Below are 25,424 nucleotides of genomic sequence, written 5' to 3' on the forward strand. Positions count from 1 at the left end.
CCAAAGAGAGAGGCCCAGAATGGCACAGTCCAAAGAGAGAAATAGAATGGCACAGCCCAAAGAGAGAGGCACAGAATGGCACAGTCCAAAGAGAGAAGCCCAGAATGGCACAGTCCAAAGAGAGAGGCCCAAAATGGCACAGTCCAAAGAGAGAGAAACAGACTGGTACAGTCCAAAGAGAGAGGTCTAGAGTGGTGCAGTCCAAAGAGAGAGGCCCAGAATGGCACAGTCCAAAGAGAGAGGCCCAGAATGGCACAGTCCAAAGAGAGAAGCCCAGAATGGCACAGTCCAAAGAGAGAGCAACAGAATGGCACAGTCCAAAGAAAGAGGCCCAGAATGGCACAGTGCAAAGAGAGAGGCCCAGAATGGCACCGTCCAAAGAGAGAAACAGAATGGCACAGTCCAAAGAGAGAGGCCCAGAATGGCACAGTCCCAAGAGAGAGAAACAGAATGGCACAGTCCAAAGAGAGAGGCCCAGAATGGCACAGTCCAAAGAGAGAAATAGAATGGCACAGCCCAAAGAGAGAGGCACAGAATGGCACAGTCCAAAGAGAGAGGCCCAGAATGGCACAGTCCAAAGAGAGAGGCCCAGAATGGCACAGTCCAAAGAGAGAGAAACAGACTGGTACAGTCCAAAGAGAGAGGTCTAGAGTGGTGCAGTCCAAAGAGAGAGGCCCAGAATGGCACAGTCCAAAGAGAGAGGCCCAGAATGACACAGTCCAAAGAGAGAAGCCCAGAATGGCACAGTCCAAAGAAAGAGGCCCAGAATGGCATAGTCCAAAGAGAGAGGCCCAAAATGGCACAGTCCGAAGAGTGAGGCCCAGAATGGCACAGTCCAAAGAGAGAGGCCCAGAATGGCACAGTCCAAAGAGAGAGGCCCAAAATGGCACAGTCCAAAGAGAGAGGCCCAGAATGGCTCAGTTCAAAGAGAGAGGCCCAGAATCACACAGTCCAAAGAGATAGGCCCAGAATGGCACAGGCCAAAGAGAGAGGCCCAGAATGGTACAGTCCAAAGAGAGAGGCCCAAAATGGCACAGTCCGAAGAGAGCGGCCCAGAATGGCACAGTCCAAAGAGAGAGGCCCAGAATCGCACAGTCCAAAGAGAGAGGCCCAAAATGGCACAGTCCAAAGAGAGAGAAACAGAATGGCAGAGTCCAAAGAGAGAGAAACAGAATGGCACAGTCCAAAGAGAGAGGCACACTTTATATATACACAAGGCCAAGAAGGGTGCAGGCCACTTTGAGAGGCACAGGGCAAATACAGTGGCATAAGGCACTTAGGGGCAGAGTTACAAGCCCCATGCGCCAATTTTGTGTCACTTTTAACATGGAAAAAGTGAGGCAAAAGTGGCGCAAGGGGCTTGTACATCTGCCCCTTAGTGAGGCAGCGACCATCGAGAAGGCCAAGGAGAACACGGAGAGGCAGTGGGTACATAGAGAGGCGCAGGGCACACAAAGAAGTACAGATGGAGGTATATAGAGAGGCGCGAGAGAATAGAATGGCATAGGGCACAAAAACTGTCACAGAACATATAGAGAGAGAGACGCAGGGCACAAAGAGCACAAGGGACACAGAAAGGAACAGGGGCTAAAGTGCACATGGTAGAAACAGATACGTAACTCGTCGATGAGCACAGAGCAAACAGAGGAGGCATGCACATTGAAAGGCACATAGCATTTAAGAGTGCAAAGCAAAGGGGTGTCCATATGGTGCATAGAAGGGCACATAGAGGAGCACAGGCCACCAACATGGGCACATGGCACATGGCACATTGAAAGGCACAGGGTGCATAGAGAGGCACAATTCATCAAGAAGAGCAGAGGTCCCATTGAAAGGCACAAAGAACGACACCGTGCACAGAGAGTGGCACAGAGCATGTAGAAAGACACAAGGTACATTGTCGGGGTAAGGGCAAGGAGAGAGTTGAAGGCACATAGGAGGGCATAGGGCACATTGCTGGACACGGTACACATAAAGAGGCACGGGGCACGTGGAAAGACAACATGCACGTAGAAGGGCCCATTGCACATTGAGGGTCACAGGGCATATAGAGATGTACAAGGAATACAGAAGGGCAAAGAGCACATGGTGGGCCACAGAGAGCATAGATAGGTACTGGCATAGTGAAGAGCATGTGGAGAAGTGTGGTTCAATGGTTAGAGCAGGCAGACCTCGATGCAGAGCTCTGGCCAGGGACCAGGGTTCGATTCCTGCCCCGGCGGGTCTCGGGCTCATTAATTCCCCTGACCGGATATTCTTGCCTCAGTGCCTATTCTGATCATGGGTCCCACGCTGCAACTCTGGGCAATCTCCACAACGGCCCCCACAACGCGAGGGATGCCTGGTCTGCACCATGGGGGTGCCCAGGAGTGGACACTTCACAGGGAAAGCCAGGAAGGGTTCCCTTGCGGTATTCGTACAAGCGCCGGGAAACCCACTGCGAGTCGCTGTGCGCTATACAAGTACAAAAACATTTACATTTACATGCTACATGGACATAGGAACAGGCATGTAGACAGACACAGGATACAAAGATTGGAACAGACACAAAGAGAGATACACGACACATTGAGACAATCCGTGCACATGGAGAACCACACGGCGGATGGAGAGACACAAAGCCCAAAGAAAGGTGTAGGGCAGCAAGTGCGGCATAAGGCACATCTGGAGGTACAGGCCATTGATGGGCCCTCTGGCCACACAGAGAGGCAAAGACCACATAGAACAGCACAAGGCCTCATTTACAAGAGGCCTGGGCTGCTGAATCAGCCCTTTTTTTACCGTTCGGTGGCAGAGGCCTCTCAGTCATATCTTTGAGGCGACGCAAAGCCACCCTGCATGGCTTTGCGTAGCCTCATAGATATGGAGTAAGGTAAGGCAGTGCGAGGCGCTGCATTGTCGTACGCTGCATCAAGGAGGAGTTCCATGGGTGTTGCGGTGGGTGTTCTAACACACCACCCACGGATTCCGACACTGCTTCAGATTTACAAAGTCATGTAAACCTCGGGCAGCATCAAAAGCCTACGCCTCCCCAGGAGAGGCGTAACATGGAGAAATATCTTTTCTATTTTTCCCTCTTTCTATGTGTGCTGTAGAAGGAGCAAAACACCTCCATTGATTGTTTTTTTGCAAGAACCTGTCCCTTCGTGCACAAAACAATCATTCCTACAATGCACAATGGTACAAGGGTGCCAGTGTTGGCGCAAGGCAGCCAAAACGGCACCAACACAGTGGGAAAGGACAGGAATGCGCTGCATATCATAAATACGATGCACTTCTACCCTTTCCTTTTGACACAGGGCAGCACAGCAAAGAGACTTACTGCTTTGACCTGCATCAAAAACATGCAAATGAGGCCGACAGTGCACAAAAAGAGGTACAGGGCATAGGTCTTACAGAGAAGCATAGGGCTCATAGAGAGGTACCTAGAAGGTCACACGGCACAAAAAGAGGTACAAGGCGCATAGAGAGACACATGGCCGAAACTGTGCACAAGGCACATAGAGAGGTACAGGACTTGAGATGCACAGGATGCACACAAAGACACAGAGCACATAGATTGGCACATGGTACAGAAAGGGGAGACGGCACATTGATGGGCAGAAGGCATATTGGAAGTTACATGGGACATAAAAGAGCATAAGGCAAATGGAAGAGTACAGGCACATAAAAGGGCACATTGCACATACAGATGCACAGGGCGCATAAAGAGGCCCATGACAGATTGAGGAGAATGGAGTACATAGATGAGTTTAGAGCACGTAGTGTGGCAATGGGCGTATAGAAAAGCACAGAGAATGTAGGGCACTGGAATGGTAACGGGCACATAATAGATAACACAGGGCACAGATTGGCACATGACACATAGTGCTGAACATGTCACATAAAGAGCAACAAGACATAGGAATGGACATGGATCATAGAGGGTCTCATATCAGCAGCACAGGGCACATAGAGGATCTCAGGGCATATACAGGCACATGCATCAACCACTTTTGCGAGGGCATTTAAGGGATTGCAAATTGTGATTCCTTAAATGCAATTCATGATGGAATCTCAAATTGCGATTATGCTAAGAGGGGGCGCAAATTACCATCAATTTGTACTTGATGGAAATCTGCCAAAACTTTGAAAACTGCACAAAAGTGCATTTTTCAAAGTTGTAAGTTCCACACACACATGCCCTTGGGGCATGTGTGTGCGCAACATGCGTGCACAGATCAATTTCAGGGGTGCACCCTTGAAATTGCATGGCAGTTTGTGAGTACCTAGTGGTACTCGCAAAATGCGCATGCAATCTCCCATTCATTCCTATGGCCTGTAGGCTCATTGGAATGAATAGGAAGGCATTCTTAATTGTGACTCGCAATTTGCGAGTCGCAATTAACCCCTTCGCTGTGGGGCTGTTTCCCCCGCTGTGCTGGGGAGCGGGGGGGGGGGGGGGGGGCGCGCACAGCGCCCCGGTGCTCATGAGACAAGCTCAGCTCGTCATGAGCCACGGTGCTCCGGTGCTCATAACGAGCTGAGCTCGTCATGACCGCGCCTGTTTAATGGAACGCTCAGCACAGCAGGGGAATCAGACCAGCGTGCGAGCGTTCCAACGGTCATGACGAGCTCAGCTCGTCATGAGCACCGGAGCGCCGTGGCTCATGATGAGCTGAGCTCGTCATGAGCACAGGAGGGGTTAAGGAATGTTTGGGAATCGCTAATTTGATAGCAATTCCTATATGCATAGGCTTTTGCAATTCCTTAATTGCGATTCCTTAATAATCGGAATTAAGGAATCACAAAAGCATGCATTGATGCATGTGTCTGATAGAGAAACACAGGGTAAAGTGTGAGACACAGGGCACATAGAGATGTACAAGACACAAGGAGCCAGATGTATTTATCTAGTGGTCACAAAAGTGGTCACAAATTATGCACTAACTTTTTGCAACCAGTATTTGATTTTGCAAACTGACCTATGTACTAATAATTGTTTTTCAAAATATGGATTTCTAGGGTGTCGCAGAACGACCTGCCATATCAATATTCACGAGGCAGGTCACAATTTGCAATCTCCTGAGATTAGATCCAAATATAGGGATGGTGGCCTGCAAGGGACAACAGACAGCCATCCCTGTGACCGCATTTCTTAGGAACTGGGGCTGTTATAATAATAAATCGGTTTTGTAACACTTCAGCGAGAACCGGCAATGCCCCCCTGGACCACTGTCTACTTGCCCTGAAGCTGCCACCCTGATTCACAAAAGGGCAGGGGTCCAAGGGAACTCCTTCCTCTTTGCAAGTCAGTTATCTCCCCAACTTGGGAGTTGGTAACTTAGCAATGGTTTGCGTCTGAAATTGCGGTCGCAAACCATTGATACACACTATACTGCGTCGGGATAAGTAAGGAACACCCTTTACGTGCTCCATTGAAATGGTATTTTGATATAGGTCGGTAAGTCCATTTTGCAATTTGGAAAAACTTTTCAAAGTAGGGTTAGTGCAGTAGAAAACTGAATTTTGGAGTCGCAAATATTATGATTTTCTGAATCGCAGGGTTTGCGACTACAAAATCACTTGGCACATCTGGCTTGTAGTGTAGTTGATGGGACATTAAGTGGCTCAGGACACATAGTGAGGCAAAGAGCACAAAGAAGAACACATAGCACATACAGACACAAAGGGAACATGGGGACAGGATCCATATTGGGGGTGACAGTATGCTGCATAGAGAGCCACTGGTCACATCAAGCGGCACAGGACACATCCAGAGATACAGTGCACACTGGCTGGCAGAGGGTACGGGGAGGGGCAGAGAGCAAAGAGACAAGAGACAAGACAGCACAGGGACCACAGAGTGGCACACAGAACATAAAGGGCGCCAGGCACACAGGGGGCACATAGAAAGATACATGTTATTTAGAGAGGTACAGGGAACATAGAAAGACAGAGGGTACATGTATTGGACACAAGGCACATATAGATGTGCAGGGCACAAAGAAGAGAGAAGGACCCTGGGAGGGGGACAGGGCACTGAGAGACACAGAGCACGCCTAGAGACACATGGCACATATTGCTGCACAGGTCATGTGGAGGGGCACAGACCATGTCGAAAGAGGCAGATGGAACGTAGAGGGGAACATAGGCACACGTGGGGGTATGGGCACATACAGGGGGCAAGGCATTTATAGAGGAACATCGAAAATAATGGACAAAGGGTACTTGGTGGGTAGTAGAGAACAGAGGGGGCAGGGCACAAAGAGTGGCACAGGGCACATAGAGGGACACTTGGTGCTGCACCATACGCATAAAGAAGTGGCATAAGCAAACATATAAACAGACCTGACGGATAGAAGCAACTGGATTGGGGGAGGGGGGTGATCAAGGAGGGCCACCGGGCACCTAGAGAAGCACAGAAAAACTAGCGCTGCACAGTGCATATAAAGATGGCACGGGGAACATGGATGGACACTTGATACCTAGAGGGGCACAGGGCACACATAGGGGCACATAGAATGGTAAAAGGTATTTAGAAAGGAACCTGCACAGAGAGTGCAGTAAACACGCAATCGCATAGGGGGCACTAAGAGGCACAGTACCCATAAAGAGGCACTGAGTACACAAAGGAGCAAAGGGGATGTCGCCAGGCATAGGGCACCGAGAGGACAAGACACAGGGCACATAAAGGGACAGGGATGCACCGAGCGGCACAGGGCACCAAGAGGGCCACATTACACGTAGAGAGGAACAGCGCACATAAAGAGACAGGGATGCTTAGAGAGGCACAGGGCACCAAGGGGACCACATTACACATAGAGAGGAACGGGGCACATAAAGAGACAGGGATGCATAGAGAGGCACAGGGCACCCAGAGGACCACATTACACACAGAGAGAAACAGGGCACATAAAGAGATAGGGATGCTTAGAGAGGCACAGGGCACCAAGAGGACCACATTACACATAGAGAGGAACAGGGCACATAAAGAGACAGGGATGCATAGAGAGGCACAGGGCACCCAGAGGACCACATTACACACAGAGAGGAACAGGGCACATAAAGAGATAGGGATGCTTAGAGAGGCACAGGGCACCAAGAGGACCACATTACACATAGAGAGGAACAGGGCACATAAAGAGACAGGAATGCATGGAGAGGAACAGGGCACATAAAGAGATAGGGATGCTTAGAGAGGCACAGGGCACCCAGAGGACCACATTACACATAGAGAGGAACAGGGCACATAAAGAGACAGGAATGCATAGAGAGTAACAGGGCACATAAAGAGATAGGGATGCTTAGAGAGGCACAGGGCACCAAGAGGACCACATTACACATAGAGAGGAACAGGGCACATTAAGAGACAGGAATGCATAGAGAGGCACAGGGCACCCAGAGGACCACCTTACACATAGAGAGGAACAGGGCACATACAGAGACAGGGATGCATAGAGAGGCACAGGGCACCAAGAGGACCACATTACACATAGAGAGGAACGGGGCACATAAAGAGACAGGGATGCATAGAGAGGCACAGGGCACCAAGAGGACCACATTACACATATAGAGGAACGGGGCACATAAAGAGACAGGGATGCAGAGAGAGGCACACGTCACATCGAGGAGCACAGGGATATAATGAGGTGTGGCACAGTCGAACCAAGAAGCAATAGTTTATGACTTTTCCAGTATGGCCTTCAGTAAGGGCCACAGGAATTATGCAATGCTGCAGCTGCTCTGCTTTGCATAACTGTGGACATAATCCATCATCAGCTACATAATCAGCAGATTTTAACAAAAAATATTCCGCCATATTCATGAAAATCGGCATTTGCGATTCTGTAATAGCGAAAAAAAGCGAATCGCTATTCAGAAATCGCAAATCCGAATTCATGAAGAATTGCGATAAAAAAAAGCGATTCGCACGCGATCGCAAAATCCGTTAGCGATGACCGATAATCGCAGAAAAATCGCTATTTTCGGCTACCCGCGCCGGGATTGCGAGCTCGCAAATAGCGATATCGCTATTTGCGATATCGCTATTTGCGAGCTCGCAAACTCGCGAGATCGGGAAAACGGGAAATCGCATTTCGAGCCCAGTGATGACATCACAACCAGGAAGCTGCCGGTTCCCACCACCATTCTCCACAGTGAGGCTGACTGAGAGGGAGCAAGTTGGAGAGCTGCAGCTATTCAGGAGAGAACCACAGAACCACAACTCTGCTACAATGTCTGAGGAACCTGCACCTGGCACCAGCAGCTCGTCTGGGCGCAAAAGGAAATTAAAATTTTCGGAGCAGGAGCTAGAACACCTGATAGAGGGGGTGGTGGCAAACCATGAGAGACTGTTTGGGAAAGATTCCCGGAGGGTCCCTGAACAAGAGAAGCGCAGGATATGGCAGGGGATTGCCTCGACTGTGAACTCTGTGGGAGTGGCGGACAGGTCCCTCGAGGAATTAAAGAAGCGCTGGTACGACCTCCGAGGCCGTGCCAAGGAGAAGGTGGCGGCGCGCCTTGGGGAGTCCTCGGGCACTGGAGGAGGAGGACCAACTGTCCCACCCAATACTGCCATGGAGGACCAGGTGGAGGACACCCTGGAGAAGGAGGCCTGTGTAGGATTTACACGACTAGACTCATCCCGCACCACCCAAGACACCCAAGGTAAGTGGCATGCGACTGCGACCCTGCCCCCTATGGATGTCCATGACCAAATAGGCTCCCCTAATGTCCAATAGGCATGCCATAGTTGCACATCAAGGAATGTCCTGAAGCATTGTGGGAGATGTAGTCTGGCCACAATGTTGTAGTACCACAATGCAGCCAGACAGGTCCCAAAGCACACAAAGCCACAGCCATTCAGGGAATGTCACCCAGCATGCATGTAGCAACTGCACGTCTGCCAGATACATGCAACTAATGATCCACCACTTACCCCCACAGGTGGCGAAAGCAGCGACAGCGAAAGGCTGCAAATCGATGAGGAGGTCCAGGAGGAAGAGGTGCCACCACCAACCCAGGCACCAGCCCCTGCCGCTGCATCAACACCAGCAGCAAGATCCACCTGCAGTGTCCCCCCTGCGACTGGTGCAGCACCCACAGCCGCTGCCAGGCCAGCCACCATTGTGCCTCCTGCTACCGCTGCTCCACCTAGAGCCGCAGCCAGGGCAGTTACCATTGTGCCCCCTGCATCTTGTACACCAGCAACACCAGCAGTCACACCCCCTGCATCTGGCGCACCAGCAACACCTGCGGTCACACCCCAGCAGCTGTCGCCACAACATCCGGGGCTGCGCCAGTTTCCACACAGCGGCCAGCCACAGACTCAGGCCAGCAGGGCAGGCGTGGCAGGTCACGCCAGAACTCCACTCCAGCAAGCAGGCGGGCCAATGAACAGGGACTTGCGCGGCTCAGCGTCGAAAGACGCATGCTGCGGATACACCAGCGCCAGGCACAACAGCAAGGAGCTATTCAGCTGCAGCTCCATATGATAGGGCGCAATGTGGCCACAGTTGCAGGCCACATGGACGGCATGAGGGCAGCCATGTCAGGTGTGGGGGAACGATTAGACAACATGACTGCAGCCATGGCAGGTGTGGGTGAGGGAATGGCCCGCATGGCTGCAGCCATGGAGGCCAACACCGCTGCCATGCCAAGGAGAAGGTGGGGGTGCGCCTTGGGGAGTCCTCGGGCACTGGAGGAGGAGGACCAACTGTCCCACCCAATACTGCCATGGAGGACCAGGTGGAGGACACCCTGGAGAAGGAGGCCTGTGTAGGATTTACACGACTAGACTCATCCCGCACCACCCAAGACACCCAAGGTAAGTGGCATGCGACTGCGACCCTGCCCCCTATGGATGTCCATGACCAAATAGGCTCCCCTAATGTCCAATAGGCATGCCATAGTTGCACATCAAGGAATGTCCTGAAGCATTGTGGGAGATGTAGTCTGGCCACAATGTTGTAGTACCACAATGCAGCCAGACAGGTCCCAAAGCACACAAAGCCACAGCCATTCAGGGAATGTCACCCAGCATGCATGTAGCAACTGCACGTCTGCCAGATACATGCAACTAATGATCCACCACTTACCCCCACAGGTGGCGAAAGCAGCGACAGCGAAAGGCTGCAAATCGATGAGGAGGTCCAGGAGGAAGAGGTGCCACCACCAACCCAGGCACCAGCCCCTGCCGCTGCATCAACACCAGCAGCAAGATCCATCTGCAGTGTCCCCCCTGCGACTGGTGCAGCACCCACAGCCGCTGCCAGGCCAGCCACCATTGTGCCTCCTGCTACCGCTGCTCCACCTAGAGCCGCAGCCAGGGCAGTTACCATTGTGCCCCCTGCATCTTGTACACCAGCAACACCAGCAGTCACACCCCCTGCATCTGGCGCACCAGCAACACCTGCGGTCACACCCCAGCAGCTGTCGCCACAACATCCGGGGCTGCGCCAGTTTCCACACAGCGGCCAGCCACAGACTCAGGCCAGCAGGGCAGGCGTGGCAGGTCACGCCAGCACTCCACTCCAGCAAGCAGGCGGGCCAATGAACAGGGACTTGCGCGGCTCAGCGTCGAAAGACGCATGCTGCGGATACACCAGCGCCAGGCACAACAGCAAGGAGCTATTCAGCTGCAGCTCCATATGATAGGGCGCAATGTGGCCACAGTTGCAGGCCACATGGACGGCATGAGGGCAGCCATGTCAGGTGTGGGGGAACGATTAGACAACATGACTGCAGCCATGGCAGGTGTGGGTGAGGGAATGGCCCGCATGGCTGCAGCCATGGAGGCCAACACCGCTGCCATGTCGACACAGCGCAGTGCAGCACGCCGCCGCCACCGCCAACTTATGAGCCGGCTGGCCTCTTACAGCAGGGCAAGTTATGTAGCAGCAAATGCTACTTCTCTGTTGGCGTGGCGCTCCCTGACCCAGCAGCACCAACTAATACAGTGCAGTGAGGACATGACTAGGGTGCTGGAGCACCTCACCACGGCCGTCATTGCACTTCACCCTCCAGCAATACCATCCACTGTGGGGGGTGATGATGCTAGTGAGGGGGCGTCCAGCGTCAGCTCTCACTCTGCCTCACAGATCCCACCACACAGCCGCAGCACCAGGCCCACGCCAGGGCCTGAAGCCCCGGAGGAGGATGCCCCTCAGAGGCGCTTGGGCGCAACGCGCAGTAGGCGCACCTGAGAACTTCAGACTATCATTGGCACAGGCTGACGTTAAGCCTGCCATGTTGTGATACACAGCAGTATGCTGTAATACTGTTTGTTGTAGTTATTTGGACTGGAACCTTATTTTTATTTTTGTGAATTGAACAAATACATTTATTTTGCTACACACATTAGCGTTGTGTCATCATTACATTTTGCATGCATTGTTGATTTGTGGGGTGATGGAAGAGGTTGTACTAGAAACTGTTCACTGTGATGTGGTTGCGACGTCTGTGCCCTTCTGCTGGGTTCTCCCCATGTGCATGGCGCGCATGTGCAGGTGGCCGGTTGTCCCCCTCAGATTCACTGCCAGAGATGTCAACAGGTATCCGGCGCTTGGTTGCAATGTTATGTAGTATTGCGCAGACAGCCACAATGCGGCAGCACATTTCAGGACTGTAATACATGGCCCCTCCTGTCTTGTGCCGTATGCGGAACCTGCTCTTGAGCAGGCCAAATGTCCTTTCTATGCAATTCCTTGTCCGTATGTGTGCAATATTGTAGCGCCGTTGCTGGGGTGTAGCAGGGTTGAGGTATGGGGTCAGGAGGTATTCACGGAGGGCGTAGCCACTGTCACCTGAATGAGAAGAGCAGATGGTGATTGCCTGTGCTGCGCTGTTACATCTTAGCAATGTGACATTTTCAACAAAGTGTACTTACCAAGTAGTTGTCCTTCCCCAAACTCTCCCCTGACCAGTCGTGTGTGGAGGCCGCTGTGCCGGAAAATGAAGGAGTCATGGGTACTCCCTGGGTACTGTGCGACAATGTCAGTGATGTATGTCTTAGCATTGCAGACCATCTGGATGTTGAGGGAGTGGTAGGACTTTCTATTGCGGAACATATACTCCATGGCAGCTGGTGGGCAGATGGCGACGTGGATACAGTCTATGCATCCGAGCACATGTGGAAAATGGGCTACATTGTAGAATTGTAGCTTGGTCATGTCCAATTCCTGTTGGCTGGCGGGGAATTTGATGTGACGGTGTAGCTGGGTGAGCATGGCGTCAACAAAAGTGTGGAGGCAGCGTGACATGGTGGGCTGGGATATCCCCCCAGCAGCCGCTACTATCCCCTGGACACTCCCGGAGGCCAGGAGGTGCAGGCTACACAACACCTGCACATGTGTAGGCACCGCATTGGTACGGCTTGTTGGGTGCTGCATCAGGGGGTCAAGGTCCTGTATTAGCTGCATTATCATTTCCCCATTCAGCCTGTATTTAGCATATATCTGCTCTCTGGTTTGGCCCAGCAAGGTGACCCGCTGGCGGAATATCCTGTCCTGGATCCTGCGTCTCCTCCGTGCTAATCGCTCTAGCCTTCGACGCCTCACCACCATGTACATTCCTGGCATTGTGGGACTCCTAATGCTGCTGATGATGATGGTCCTTATGTGTGATTGGTCAGGCCAGAACCTGTTGGTGATAGGACAACGGTTTTTTGAAAGGTTTTTTTGCATGGCTTTTATGGTTACCACCTGCTTTGAGTTGTCCTTATTTTGCGCGGCGCAAATAGCGATTTTTGGGTTTTCCGCTAATAGCGATTTTTCTTGAATACCGATTGCGATTATATAGTGAATTCGCTATTATTTTCGCAGAATCCGTGGTGTGTCGCAATTTCCGAATCGCTAATGCTCACCTGCCGGGATTCTGCGAATATATTAGCGATTTCGCAATTCTGTGTTTGCGAATTCGCTATTTTGAAGTTGAATGCCGATTACGGGAATTGCGCCCGCATTTGCATTTTCGCAGCGATTGCGGGCGCAATTTTACTTCATGAATAAGGCTGATTGTTTCCAGCTCAAACGGACCAAAAGTTACTAAAAATGCAGCAACACGTGTTGCTGCACAATGGAAGGCCCTTCGCAAAGCTTGACTGTTCAAATTTCAATTTCTCAGTTCTGTATTTTTGGTGTCTCACAGATACCAATGAAGAAGGCTTTCCACAGGCAGTGTTAACATTGTAAAAATTTCAAAATAATTAAGTAATATTATCTCATAAAGTGCCGCATTACTATGCATAATTTGCCTTTTCTTCCTGCATAATATAGTGAACCTGCTGCATAATATGGTCCTCCCATGCCGCATAATTCCAGAAGCCCTGCCTATAGGTGATGCGCAACAAAGTGGAGACATTGGGCCACTTGTATCAACCAATTTTGCATTTGCAAGCGGTTTGCTAATGCAAAAAAAGGCTTTTTACATGTATCAAAACCCATTTTGCGATTCGGTAAACTGTTACCAAATCACAAAATGGGTTTGAGTTTCGGTATTTGGGAGGGCTGTGTTTACGGCGTCCCTTCCAAATAGCGAATCCTAATGGTATGTATGAATGTTTTGTGACCGCGAATACGATCGCAAAACATTTGCATTTTACCACCTACTCCAAGTAGGAGGTAACCCATTCGCAAATGGCAAGGGGTCCCCAAGGGACCCTTTCCCCTTTGGGAATGGTAGTAAATACGTTTTTGAGAGAAGGTATTGGCCCCATGGACTACTGCCTGCTCTTAAAAAATTAAAAGTAAACTTTTCATGTTTTTTTGTTAACACAACCCGTTTTCCTTTAATGAGGCAGGTCGATTTGCGAACCCTAGGAATCGGTTAATGAAACTCATTGAGTTTCATACATTGGAAATTGCGATTACCTAATTGCGATTCTCAGAAAATCCCCATTAGGTAATCGCAATTTCCAAATTTGATGCATGTGGCCCATAGGGGCACATGCATCAAAGTAGGCTTTTGCGATTCCTTAATTGCGTTTATTAAGGAATTGCAATTAAGGAATCGCAAAAGTCTATGCATGTAGGAATCGCAAAAAAATGTGCGATCCCTAAACATTCCTTAATTGCGACTCACAAATTGCGATTCGCAATTAAGGAATGGCTTCCCATTCATTCCTATGGGCCTACCGGCCCATAGGAATGAATGGGAATTGCATGCGAAATTTGCGAGTACCAAATAGGTACTTGCAAATTGCGCTTACAATTTCAAGGGTGCACGGGTGCCAAAAAGACACCCTGTTGCACCCCTGAAATTGTACTGTGCACCCATGTTGCGCACACACATGTCCCAAGGGCATGTGTGTGTGTAAAAAGAAACTTTGAAACATGCACTTTAGCCCCAAATAGCAAAATCGCTATTTCAAAGTGCTGCTAGCATTGCATTTAAGGAATCGCAATTTGAGATGCCTTAAATGCAATTGCAATTTGGGAAATCGCCAAAAATTGCGATTACCAAAATTGCGCATCCCAAACACTTTCATGCATCGCAAAAGGCCATTTTGCGATTGCAAACAGCCGATTTTTGCGAATCGCACTGTTTTGCGATCGCAAAATCCCTTGATGCATGTGCCCCATAGTCTTTCTAGAGCCGCATGCTACCCTAGAGTGGCCTTTTCAGCAACAGCTCCCCAGGACACATGCTGCAGGGGCTGCTCCTCAGGAAGTCACAGCTTTATACTGAAATGTGTTCATTCACTACTTTAACTGATCACGTGACTTTTGCGATGGTGACAGCGAGGATCAAACTGTTGATGGTTTTAATGAAGGTTAAATGACGTGATGTTTTAGATGCTGAAGGCAAAGCATATACTGCTGATGGTGGCCCAAGAGCAATGCACAGTGACCTTTCACCCCCCATATGCCAGGCATGTACCTCGGAGGAGATGCCACAGGGAAGGGACACAGCCACGGGAGCGAGCAGTGTGACCTCACTGGGCGAGGACCCGCACGCAGAGGAGCGGGATGACGCAGGTATTACCGGAAGCACTCTCTTCACTTGGTCATCACTGTGCTTAAATCTATACATTTCTTTGGTCATAATGATGTGCATATTGTTGAAGACACCTGCACGCTTTCTTTGCAGACTTTGGACCGGCGACTGTAGTTCAATGCATTAAAGCTCGAAGGTGTTCTCTGCAGGAAGGTGCAAAATTCTCCACCAGGGGGACATATGAATTTATGATTGGATGATATTTATAAAGAGCCTTGTTATCATATTATAAAGAGATCCAGAAGGCGTGCAGAAAAAGGAAAAAATTAAGGGTGTTGAAAAAGCACAAGTTTTGTGATTTTTCATTGTTTGCCGAAGAACTTTGAGGATCAGTGTTTTCCATATGAAGTTAACAGATTTCTGGGCACATGCATCAAGCTATTTAGGAATCGCAAACGGTGCGATTCGGAAAAATCGGCCGTTTGCGATTCCTAAATACCTTTTTAGTATGCATCATGCATTTTTGGACAATTCGCTATTTTTAGCGAATTCCAAAAATGCGATTGCTCTTAAGGAATCGCAAATTTGCGATTCCTTAAAAGCAATGCATCATTTTTTTTAAAATTGCGATTTTCGAAACTGGAAGTGCAAATTACCACGAGGTTGAACCTCGTGGTAATTTGCGAAATTGTTCAAATATGCTTTAAATTGCTTTTTTTCAACTGTGCAATTACAGACACACATGTCCTAAGGACATGTGTGTATGTAACTTGTACTGAAAAGTACATTTCATATGTGCAGGGGGGGGTCATTGGACCCCCCTCTCCACCCTTGAAATGCATTCATGAATTGCGATTTTTCAATTGCGAATTCGCAATTCCCATTGATTCCTATGGGCCTTTTAGCCCATAGGAATTAATGGGAATTGCGAATTCGCAATTGAAAAATCGCAAATTTCATGCGAATCGGTAAAAATTGTGATTTTTACCGATTCGCATAAAATTTGCGAAAAAAATGATGCATAGGCTTTTGCGAATTCTTATTTGCGATTCGCTATTTTTCGCAATTAAGAATTCCCGAATGCCGATATTGATGCATGTGGGTGTTCATGCTTTGCTGCAGAGAATGCACAAGACGCAAATTCTGCTCAAACGTGGCACAAAGCAGCCTCTGGCAGAGTTGCAACATTAAATATTGTGCCCCTTCCAGCTGTCCATATATAATCCAGTGCACTGAGTCTTGACAATATTGTGAGTCAAGAGACAACTTAGGCAAGATTTACTGAGGGCTGCCACAAGCCCACGCGCGGCGCTGGGTAGTTTGCGCTGTGCTTGTGAGCTTACCTTAAATGGGCACAAAAGGTCAAGAGGTTGAGTTATCTAATTGCCACACCTTTTTACCTTCATTACAGGAATCTGATGAGTCTATTAATTGGATCCTCATCGGCAACATATGTGAGCACATTCTACAGATATCCAGAATATTGTATTAATTTAGGAATGAGAAATGAGTAACACCAAAACATATCACAATTGTACAAATTTACATTGGCTACTGTTGACGTGGTGTGAGTTAGTCAAGACTGCCAGACAGTATGATTGGTCGAACATGTTTAAGTATCTCTAATACTATACTGTATGAATCATCTGGAGTTCTCTGCAGATCCAGAGTTATGGAAAAAACTTCTTAACTACACGTGGCCTGGTGTTCCTTTGATAAGCAAAGCCTTTTTCATCCCAGGCCCTGTTATGCTTGCATAGCCTCCCTGCTTCATTTCCCATTCCAGACTCCTCCTACTCAAAGCTGGTTGGTGCGTGACATGATATGGCCGCCCAGTCTTACAAATTCCAGAAAAATTGGCTAATAGTGCTGATCTGCCTGAGCTGAAGGGAACTTGGGTTATTTGCCCAATCTGTAAGAAACTCACGCTTGTTTGGCCTTTAAAATTGAAATTACGAATCACTAGACCTTCAAATGGGGGCATAAGTCATAAAATACTCCATATGTGAGGTGGCTAGGTTCTCAGATCCATAAATGTTGACCTTTAAAAGAATAATTGCCCTTCTCCTCCAAAATGCAGCTCCACTAATCAGAACACCGCAGAAGCAGCTGTCTGTTCTGAGAATGGGACCAACATGCAGATGTTCTACAACTACGCCATCATTATACAACACTTCCTGCCCTTGAGGGCGCAATCTTATTATTTTGACGCTGACTTGTGGCATTTCAACCCGATGTGCATTCACCTTTCTTTTTAAGACTCTTAATGCTTCTAGTGAGTCTGGAATTGTTGGATTAATGTTCTCTGATGAAATGACCTTACTTTGTATTTTTCTTTATTGAACAGCATAATCTGTCTTTGAATCACTACTCCTGGCTTCTCCTTGCGAAACCTTCCCATGTATATTTCGTCAACCATAAATTCTCTGGCCTCCATTTCTCCCCACCAGCAAGGATGCATTCGACGGCCTCCGACGATTCTGAGGCCAACACTCCGTCGCCAGCATTGAGTAGGATTCCGCAAGCCTTATACCTGTGTGAAACCACAGATTCCCCCCAGAGAGTCAACGAAAGACCACAGACCAGGAGTCGGAGCCCAAGTCCCTCGGTGTTGTCTATGTCACAACCCAAGCTGGTCTCCTGGATGCCAGGTGAGTCCTTAAAACGGATGCAACTTCCTGTAAAACCAATGCAACTTCCTGCAAAACCAATGCAACTTCCTGTACAGCCAATGCAACTTCCTGTAAAGCCAATGCAACTTCCTGTAAAGCCAATGCAACCTTCTGTGACAGAACAAATTTCAGTTTTGCTATCTGCTGAGTTGCAAACACATCCGCTAAACCTCTGAATAAAGCATTATTCAAAAGCATACAAAATAGTCACAAACTTGAAACATATAATTTCAACAATGTATTGGCGATACAGTCAAGTCGCCATTAGAGAGGTAGCTGGCTTCAGGAAGCAGAAATTTACTTTTACTGCATTGTGCTGTAATGTTCTGTAAAGAAGTGCGTCTTCAACTCTGTCCGAAATTGGAGCAGGGTTGGCGTGGTCCTGGTGGATACAGGAGGGTCGTTCACAGATCCACTGTGCACAGATGGAAAGAGCCTGCTACCTTCTTTTTCATTTTTGCATTTGTATGTCTCTAGATTGTGTTCCGGCTGCGGGTGTGCCAACAACCACCGGGGTTGGTGATCTCGTCAGCCAGATAGTCGTGGTTGCTAGTCATGAGGGGTCTGCAGATGGTGCAGCTTGTTGTGAATATGAAGTGGGCCAAACACAAATATTATGGGGCCTCATGTGCAAAGGGTTATAGTATTCACAAACTCTCTAATTTGGTAAATCAGAGAGTTTGCAAATCTAAAAACTTTTTTAAAGATTCTAGACCCAGTTAATGATTTAGAAAAGATATTCTGAATCACTAAATGGATTTAGGGAACCATTAGGAATCACTATTTGAAAGGGAAGTGTTAGGGACATCCTTTCCAAATACTGAGTCCTAATGGTATATATTATGGTTTTTCAACCGAAATCCGGGTGCAAAACATAAATATTTTACCACCAAAGAAAAGGAGGTGATAGATACTGGTCCCGTGCTGCGCCACCTACTATGAAGGGGTGGAGGAGGGGGGGTTGACTGGTGCGGAACCCAGGAGGAGGCCCTATTTGAAGCTCGGGGAGCACCAGAACTGTTCCATAGAATTTGGGGGAAATGGTTTAATTTAGTTCCACCATGACTCGAGATGCACTGCTGTGTTATGCCTCTATATCAATGTCACATGTTGTATGAATGGACTGGAGTAGTCTGACCCGATCTGTACGAACTATTGATTCTACACCGCTGTTTGTGTTGATTAACGAGCTGCAACCAATGAATTTCCTTTGCTGTTTTAAATATCCAATTTGCAGGCATATGCATCAAAGTAAATACCGGGAGCAAAGGGGCAGATTCTCAGAATCTGCCCCTCTGCTCCCGGTATTTTTGCATTTGGGATGCATCATCCCAAATGCAAAAATTGCAATTTAAGGAATCTCTAAATTGAGATTCGTTAAATGTGATGCATGAAAGTCAAAAAAATAGCGAATTCGCTATTAGGAGTAGGAAATTACCATGAAGTTGAACTTCAAGGTAATTTGCTAAAACTTTGAAAAAAGCACTTTTGTGCATTTTTCAAAGTTTCATGTTGCGCACACACATGCCCTAAGGGCATGTGTGTGTGCAACATTTGTGCACAGATCGATTTCAGGGGTGCAACAGGGTGTCAATTTGACACCCTTGCACCCTTGAAATTGCATGAGCAATGCAAGTACCTACTGGTACTCGCAAATTACTCATGCAATCTCCAATTCATTCCTATGGGCCTGTAGGCCCATAGGAATGAATGGGACACCATTCCTTAATTGCGACTAGCAATTTGCGAGTAGCAATTAAGGAATGTTTAGGAATCGCTATTTTAATAGCGATTTCTACATGCATAGGCTTTTGCTATTCCTAAATAGCGATTCCTTACAAATCGCTATTTAGGAATAGCAAAAGGCTACGTTGATGCATCTGCCAGACAGTTGATTATCAAAAAAAAAAGACATTTGCAAACGGGAAGGGACTCCCAAGAGACCATTTTCCCTTGGTGAATGTTGATAAAAACGTTTTGTTGGAGTAGGCAGTGATCCATGGGAACAATGACTACTCATAAAAAGCATCCGTCTACCTTAAAAAAAATATATATATCCAGTTTTAATTTAGGGGAAATGGGTTGCTTGTAAAAAAAAATATGATTGCGTTATTTAAAAGGTGGTCTGCTGAGCCCAGCAGATCCCAATCCCTGTGATTAAGGATAAATCATAATGGGTCGCAATTCGCAACCTACCTCATGAATATAATGAGGTTTGCCAAAATATGACCCACTACTAATGGTGTTTTGAGAACCGACCTATTTGTAGATAGGTTGGTTCACAAAACTCCAATGCACATTACAAAGGTTAGAAGTCAGTGCGCAAATTTTAACCACTTTTACTGAATCCATTTTAGCTCATTCCAAATAAGAAATCAGTAATTGTGAATTGATATTTCTTGAAATTTGCAATTTCTTATCTGGAATCTTTGTACACGAGGCTTATGGTGATGTTTTTCTGTTGAAAGCTCATTAATAAACTCTTCATTAAGTCTTACTCTCAAGAAATATAAACGACTACTAAAAAGGTCTCTCAAGATTTTGATATAACCATACATGACAATCTGAGGACAGGTAGCTTACGCGCATATTATCAAGGTGGGCGAAACGAAATTATCGCCGCTCTAGCGGATAATTTCATCGCCTTATTAGCAAGCTGTCGCTAACATCAGTTAGCGACAGCTTTTAGGTGGTAGCGAGCGGTTTGGGGCCCGCTTTGCAAGTCAGCGATATTTATCGCTAATGACATGCAAAGTGGGCCTACCCAACCTGTTAGCGACTAAAAACAGTCGCTAACATCGCTATCGCCTATTATCAACGCAGGCGTACCGATTGAAATATTCGCGCTAGGAGAGAATATATCCAAAAGCTAACGCCTCCTCAGACCACTTCTTAGCCATTATATCCAATGGGAGGTGGATATTATGGCTAAGACCCTATTGGCGTTAATGCGTGAATATCGCTGTATTCTCAGTGATATTCACGCATTCCGCCGCTATAGCCAGATATTTTATCGCTTAAGAGATAAACGTTGCTAATAGCACGTTACCTCTGCAATAATATCCGGCGATGCTTGGCGATGAAAAAAAACTTGCTAAGACCATTTAGCGATAAATACCGCTAATTGTTGGTAATATGCCCCTTAAATCGCTCTCTACAAACCCTGGGAAAGTCTATGAAATCAGTCTGCCAGTGTTCTTGATTCGGAGATTTTACATAAATTGGAGATGAGTACAAAATGGATGTTTGGATCTGCACTGCTGAAATGCCACACATAGATAGTGGGAGAGTGGACCAATATAGGACAAATTTAAAAAAGAAGAGTTAACTCTGGATAATTCCCATTTTAGATGGGGATCAATGAACCCAAACTCTTTAGTTCACTACTAATGACCTTCCTTTGTGCTTACTCTGATGTCTGTGTTCTGGTAATATCTTTAACAATGGACCTTTAAATACAACTCACACAGAGCCAGAAAATGCACCTAACAATGCAGGCAACTTTGCACCATGGTGAAAGGGTGCCTGCGTTGGGGCTAGGCAGACAAAAGGGCACCAGCACAGGGAAAAATGCAGACACGTGCCATATTCCTTAAATACTGCGCATTTCTGCTCTTTCCTGGTAATGCAGCGCAGCACACCAAGGTGACTGTCTGCGCTGCACTGTGTGACTTGGCCATAAATATGGCCCATGGTGTTTTCAACTAAGAAATTAGGCAAACCTATAGCATGTCCCTATACCTCAAAGCTCTCATCAGGTTATAAGTAGCAGAAGGGGAACTGATCAGTATCAAACAGCAACTTGTCACATTTCTTGAGGAAAGTTGCTGCCCTTTACATGACCAGAGGGACTCGCCCTCCTGTCAATATTTATCAAACAAACAAAAAGAGTCAGTCCATTGATCATGGACTAGACCTCCACATCTATTTGGAAAACAGAATGCTTTCTTTAGATAACCCTCAGCCACAAGCGTTTCCTCTTGGTGGCATGCTTCATCATTGGGTCCAGTATAGGTGTAAACTTGGATTGATGAATACTGATTCATCAATCCATTTTTACTCCGATAAGGGCTCCCAGGTATCCTGTAGGTCGCAGCGCGCTCCGTTCTGTAGCCAAAAGGGAAGGACCCAATGATGAAGCATGCCACTAAGAGGAAACTCTGGTGGGTGAGGGTTATCTAAAGAAAACAATCCATTTTCCAAATAGATGTGGAGGTTTAGTCCATGATCAACGACGGGCTCTTTTTGGCCCTTTACACGAGAAGTAGGAATCATGTAAGCATTCTCATTATCCCAGAAATGTCAGTGTATGATTGTGTGTGTGTACATGTGTGGGAGCAAGTGGTTGTATTCTGAGGGGAAAACATAAACCTCACGCTGAGAAACAGGCACGCTCCGAAAAGGGACTGCTCTGTGACGCCTGTGTTACCATCAACCCATCTAACCCCAAACAATGAATTGCCTCCATTGTACTACCCTTTCTTTTCCACAATAATGCTCCCAGACACTTATTATTTAGGTATCTCTCTGTCGGCCCTTAACTATTACCAATTTCTGTGGCTTGCTCCTCCTCACGCTCTTTAGGACTTTGTAGGATTCATTTCCTGGTGACTATAAATCCACCCCTTTCCATGGTTTGCTCTTCTGTCCCGGGTAGACCTCATAGACCATACACTTGTCTGTCTCTAAATGTGCTTCAGTACCTTGCTCCCCCTTTCTCCTGAAGGGACCCACTAAATCAATTCCATATTGTCTTAGGTTTTGCCTTTCTGGGGGTTGCTTTTCACTTGTTCCTGGGTGGACCCCATGGAGCCTAGTCCCTTGTATCCCTAACCTTGTCTTCAGTGAATTGATTCTCTTTGCACCAGGACGTAGCACAAAGAGTATAATCTCTCGCCTTCTGACGTGTGATATCGGTGGGATGTTCCTCTCTCACGCCTGCATGTACTCCATAAACCATTGTCAATCTGTGGCCAGTTGCGCCTTTGCCGGGTTATTCCTCTCTCACTCCTGGGTGGACCTCCAAAAGTCTGGTCCCTTCTACCACTGTGAGCAAACAGTGCTAAATATGAGCCGGTGGTTTCCAGTGCTCGATACCGGCACTTAATTGTCAGCACCGGCACTAGTGAAAGTCCACCACATGGTGGCGCTATCTGAGATGTGCATAATAACTGTGTTTATTAACTCAAATAGCATTGACAATGAATAATACTAGCCTCTCATGCCATTACTATAGCTTTGAATGTCCTGAAATAGTCTGAATTGTCACGCTTGTAGGATCGCGATGGATAGGTGTTATCTTGGTACTGTCATTGGCAGCGCAGGCAGGGGCAATGCATGGTGCAGGCTGCATTGGCCATCCGAGTAGGGCCTTGGCACTTCATTTTTCACAAATTAAGCACTGGAGGCAAGCAACTAAATCCATCCTTTTGGAGACTTACACCTCTACCTTCTCATACATCTCAGCATCTAGACCCTGTAACCAAGCACACCTGGAGCGATACAAATATGTTCATAAACCGCTGTGTCATGAGAATCTTTCCTTGCCCTCTCTCGACTTCCCCACCTCATCTCCCTCCTGTCCTGTGCAACTCTACTGGCTCTCCTTCTCGGCAATGCTTACAATCTCCTTTCAAGAATAGCCTTCCCCTTCATGTGTACTCTTGCTCCCAACTCACCCTATACTCCTGCTCCTCTCCTTTTGAATCCTCTCACTCGCCTGTTGCCACCAGATTCTCACCATTGTACTCCTTCTCCCACCGCCTTCTCTAGGCACCATCCTTAATCCACATCTGTCCTCTACCCTCTTGCCATCACTCCCATACTTGTCTCCTCCTCTCTTTTCCTCTCTCAGTATCCCTCTTCTCCTCCCTCCCAAATTCATGCATTCCGTGCTGTAATTACACCCAGCCCAATAGGAGAGACAGAGAGGTCTTCACTTGCTCCCATACCATGGTGGGGCTCCTGAAGTACACACTCAGGCCAATCATCTAGATTAAAGAGAGTAAGAGTACTGAAGAAGATGGGGCCAGGAATGTTAGCTGCCATTTTGCTGAACATTACTTTGCACGCAGACTGTTCACTTCCTTGTTGCCATTGGTCGGTCTGGACTGGCCAGCACTGGAAGAGGAAAGGTGTTTCAATCAAAGGCATATTCACAGTCTGATGTGATTGTGGAGAAAAAGGGTCCTCAGCCAGTGGTTAATTTGTAAAAAAAAAATTTGTGTGGGGGCTCCCGTCAGGAGGCAGCTTGCACCTGCCCATTACTCCTGTTAGTGCCGCCTAAAACAGAACCAACTACTGATCACGAAAGTGGGTACAAGATGTGCCAAAATGTCCAGAGCTGCTGACTTCCAAGCTAGGGAACCAGGTTCAAGTCTCGGCGTTAGCTCAACATCCTGTGATTCTGGGCAAATCACTTAATCTCCCCATAAATTAGTGTGTCCTTACCTGGTAATCCTGGAAAGTGCTGGCATTGATGATTAAGTGCTGGTGCTGAGCTCCAGAAACCACTGTCTCAAATTAAGCACTGTCCTCATCTGATTAGATATGCAATAATCTACCCATCCGTTAGCATGATGGAAATTCTTTACAGAGAGGATGGGGCCATATGGTCTACTGAATAGACCACATTAGGTTTATCCCAGTAGTTGGAGTATGACTGCGGTTTCTTGTTTTTTTAGCATTTATTTCAATTGCACCCAATGTTCCTGCATGGAGATTACTTTCAGCCCACAGGAGCATTGTCATCAAAAGCAACATGCTAGGATCTTAGGTGGATTTTAGGAAGTGGAAACAGGGTGCAGTCAGAAATCCTTCATGATTTGTGAAATTAGATGACATAGCTAGGGGCAGAATTCTTGGGCTGCGTGGATTTCATTTGCCATCAACTGCAAATCAATAAGCAGTTTTGTACAAGTTCTCCAGAGCGAGGTGCGTTCAATTTCACCAATTGGTGTATTTCTTTCGGAAGATACAGAAAAGAGAGTTACATGTTTTACCTTCTTTATATTTTTCTTTCTTTACATAACAAGCCATCCTTATGTTCTGAACTACTTTCCTTCACTGTCGAACACCTTTCCTTTAACGCTTGAAAAATACATCTAGTATGATCTGCCAAAGGTTGGCTATGTTTTGAAAGTTTCTAAAGTGATGGTGTGAAAGAGTATGTTATTGGTGATTGAGACTGATGATTTATGCTTTATTACCACATTGGAATATTGAGTTCTCCATTGCAGACAATGGAGTGCTCGGCTACTAATGGCTGATAGAAGCCCGGAGCATAAACATCCCAATGTTTGTTCACAGCAACAGCTTTAAACCCCCTTGGGCTTCGTGAGGCCTTTGTTTTACAAATTAGAACATTCTGACCTATAGGGGCAAAATGTTCTAATAGCCTTAGTACCCCCGTAGCGAGCCCTCAATACATCAATCAATCATTTGTAAAGCGCACTACATACCACGAGGGTCTCAAGGCGCTGGGGAGCGCTACTGATCGAACAGCCAGGTCTTGAGTATCCTCCTGAAGGTTAGCAGGTCTTGGGTCCGTCGTAGGCTCAGTGGGAGGGTGTTCCATGTCTTGGCGGCAAGGTGGGAGAAGGATCTCCCACCGATGGTTGTTCTTTGGATGCGCGGGACAGTGGCGAGTGAGAGGTCGGCGGAGCGGAGCTGGCGGGTGGGGATATAGAAGGAGAGCCGCCTGTTGAGATAGGCTGAGCCGGTCTTGTGGAGTGCCTTGTATGTGTGGGTGTGGAGCTTGAAGGATTACCTCTTGTTGACGGGGAGCCAGTGCAGGTTTCTCAGGTAGGGGGGTGATGTGGCCGTGGCGTGGTACAT

The 25,424-nt window shown here is 47.6% G+C and overlaps 1 protein-coding gene across 1 annotated transcript in view; it reads left to right on the forward strand.

Annotated features, from left to right (window-relative positions):
- The window catches only part of PHACTR3 (phosphatase and actin regulator 3), a 620,674-nt gene that overhangs the window by 373,882 nt on the left and 221,368 nt on the right, over positions 1 to 25,424 (forward strand). Inside the window, exons 4-5 of the mRNA XM_086932651.1 lie at positions 14,775 to 14,957; positions 17,367 to 17,567. Of these exons, the coding sequence (XP_086788777.1) occupies positions 14,775 to 14,957; positions 17,367 to 17,567 (384 nt within the window). The remainder of the gene's footprint in view (positions 1 to 14,774; positions 14,958 to 17,366; positions 17,568 to 25,424) is intronic.

Source organism: Lissotriton vulgaris, chromosome 7 (assembly GCF_964263255.1).
Source record: "Lissotriton vulgaris chromosome 7, aLisVul1.2, whole genome shotgun sequence".
Classification (NCBI taxonomy): Eukaryota; Metazoa; Chordata; class Amphibia; order Caudata; family Salamandridae; genus Lissotriton; species Lissotriton vulgaris.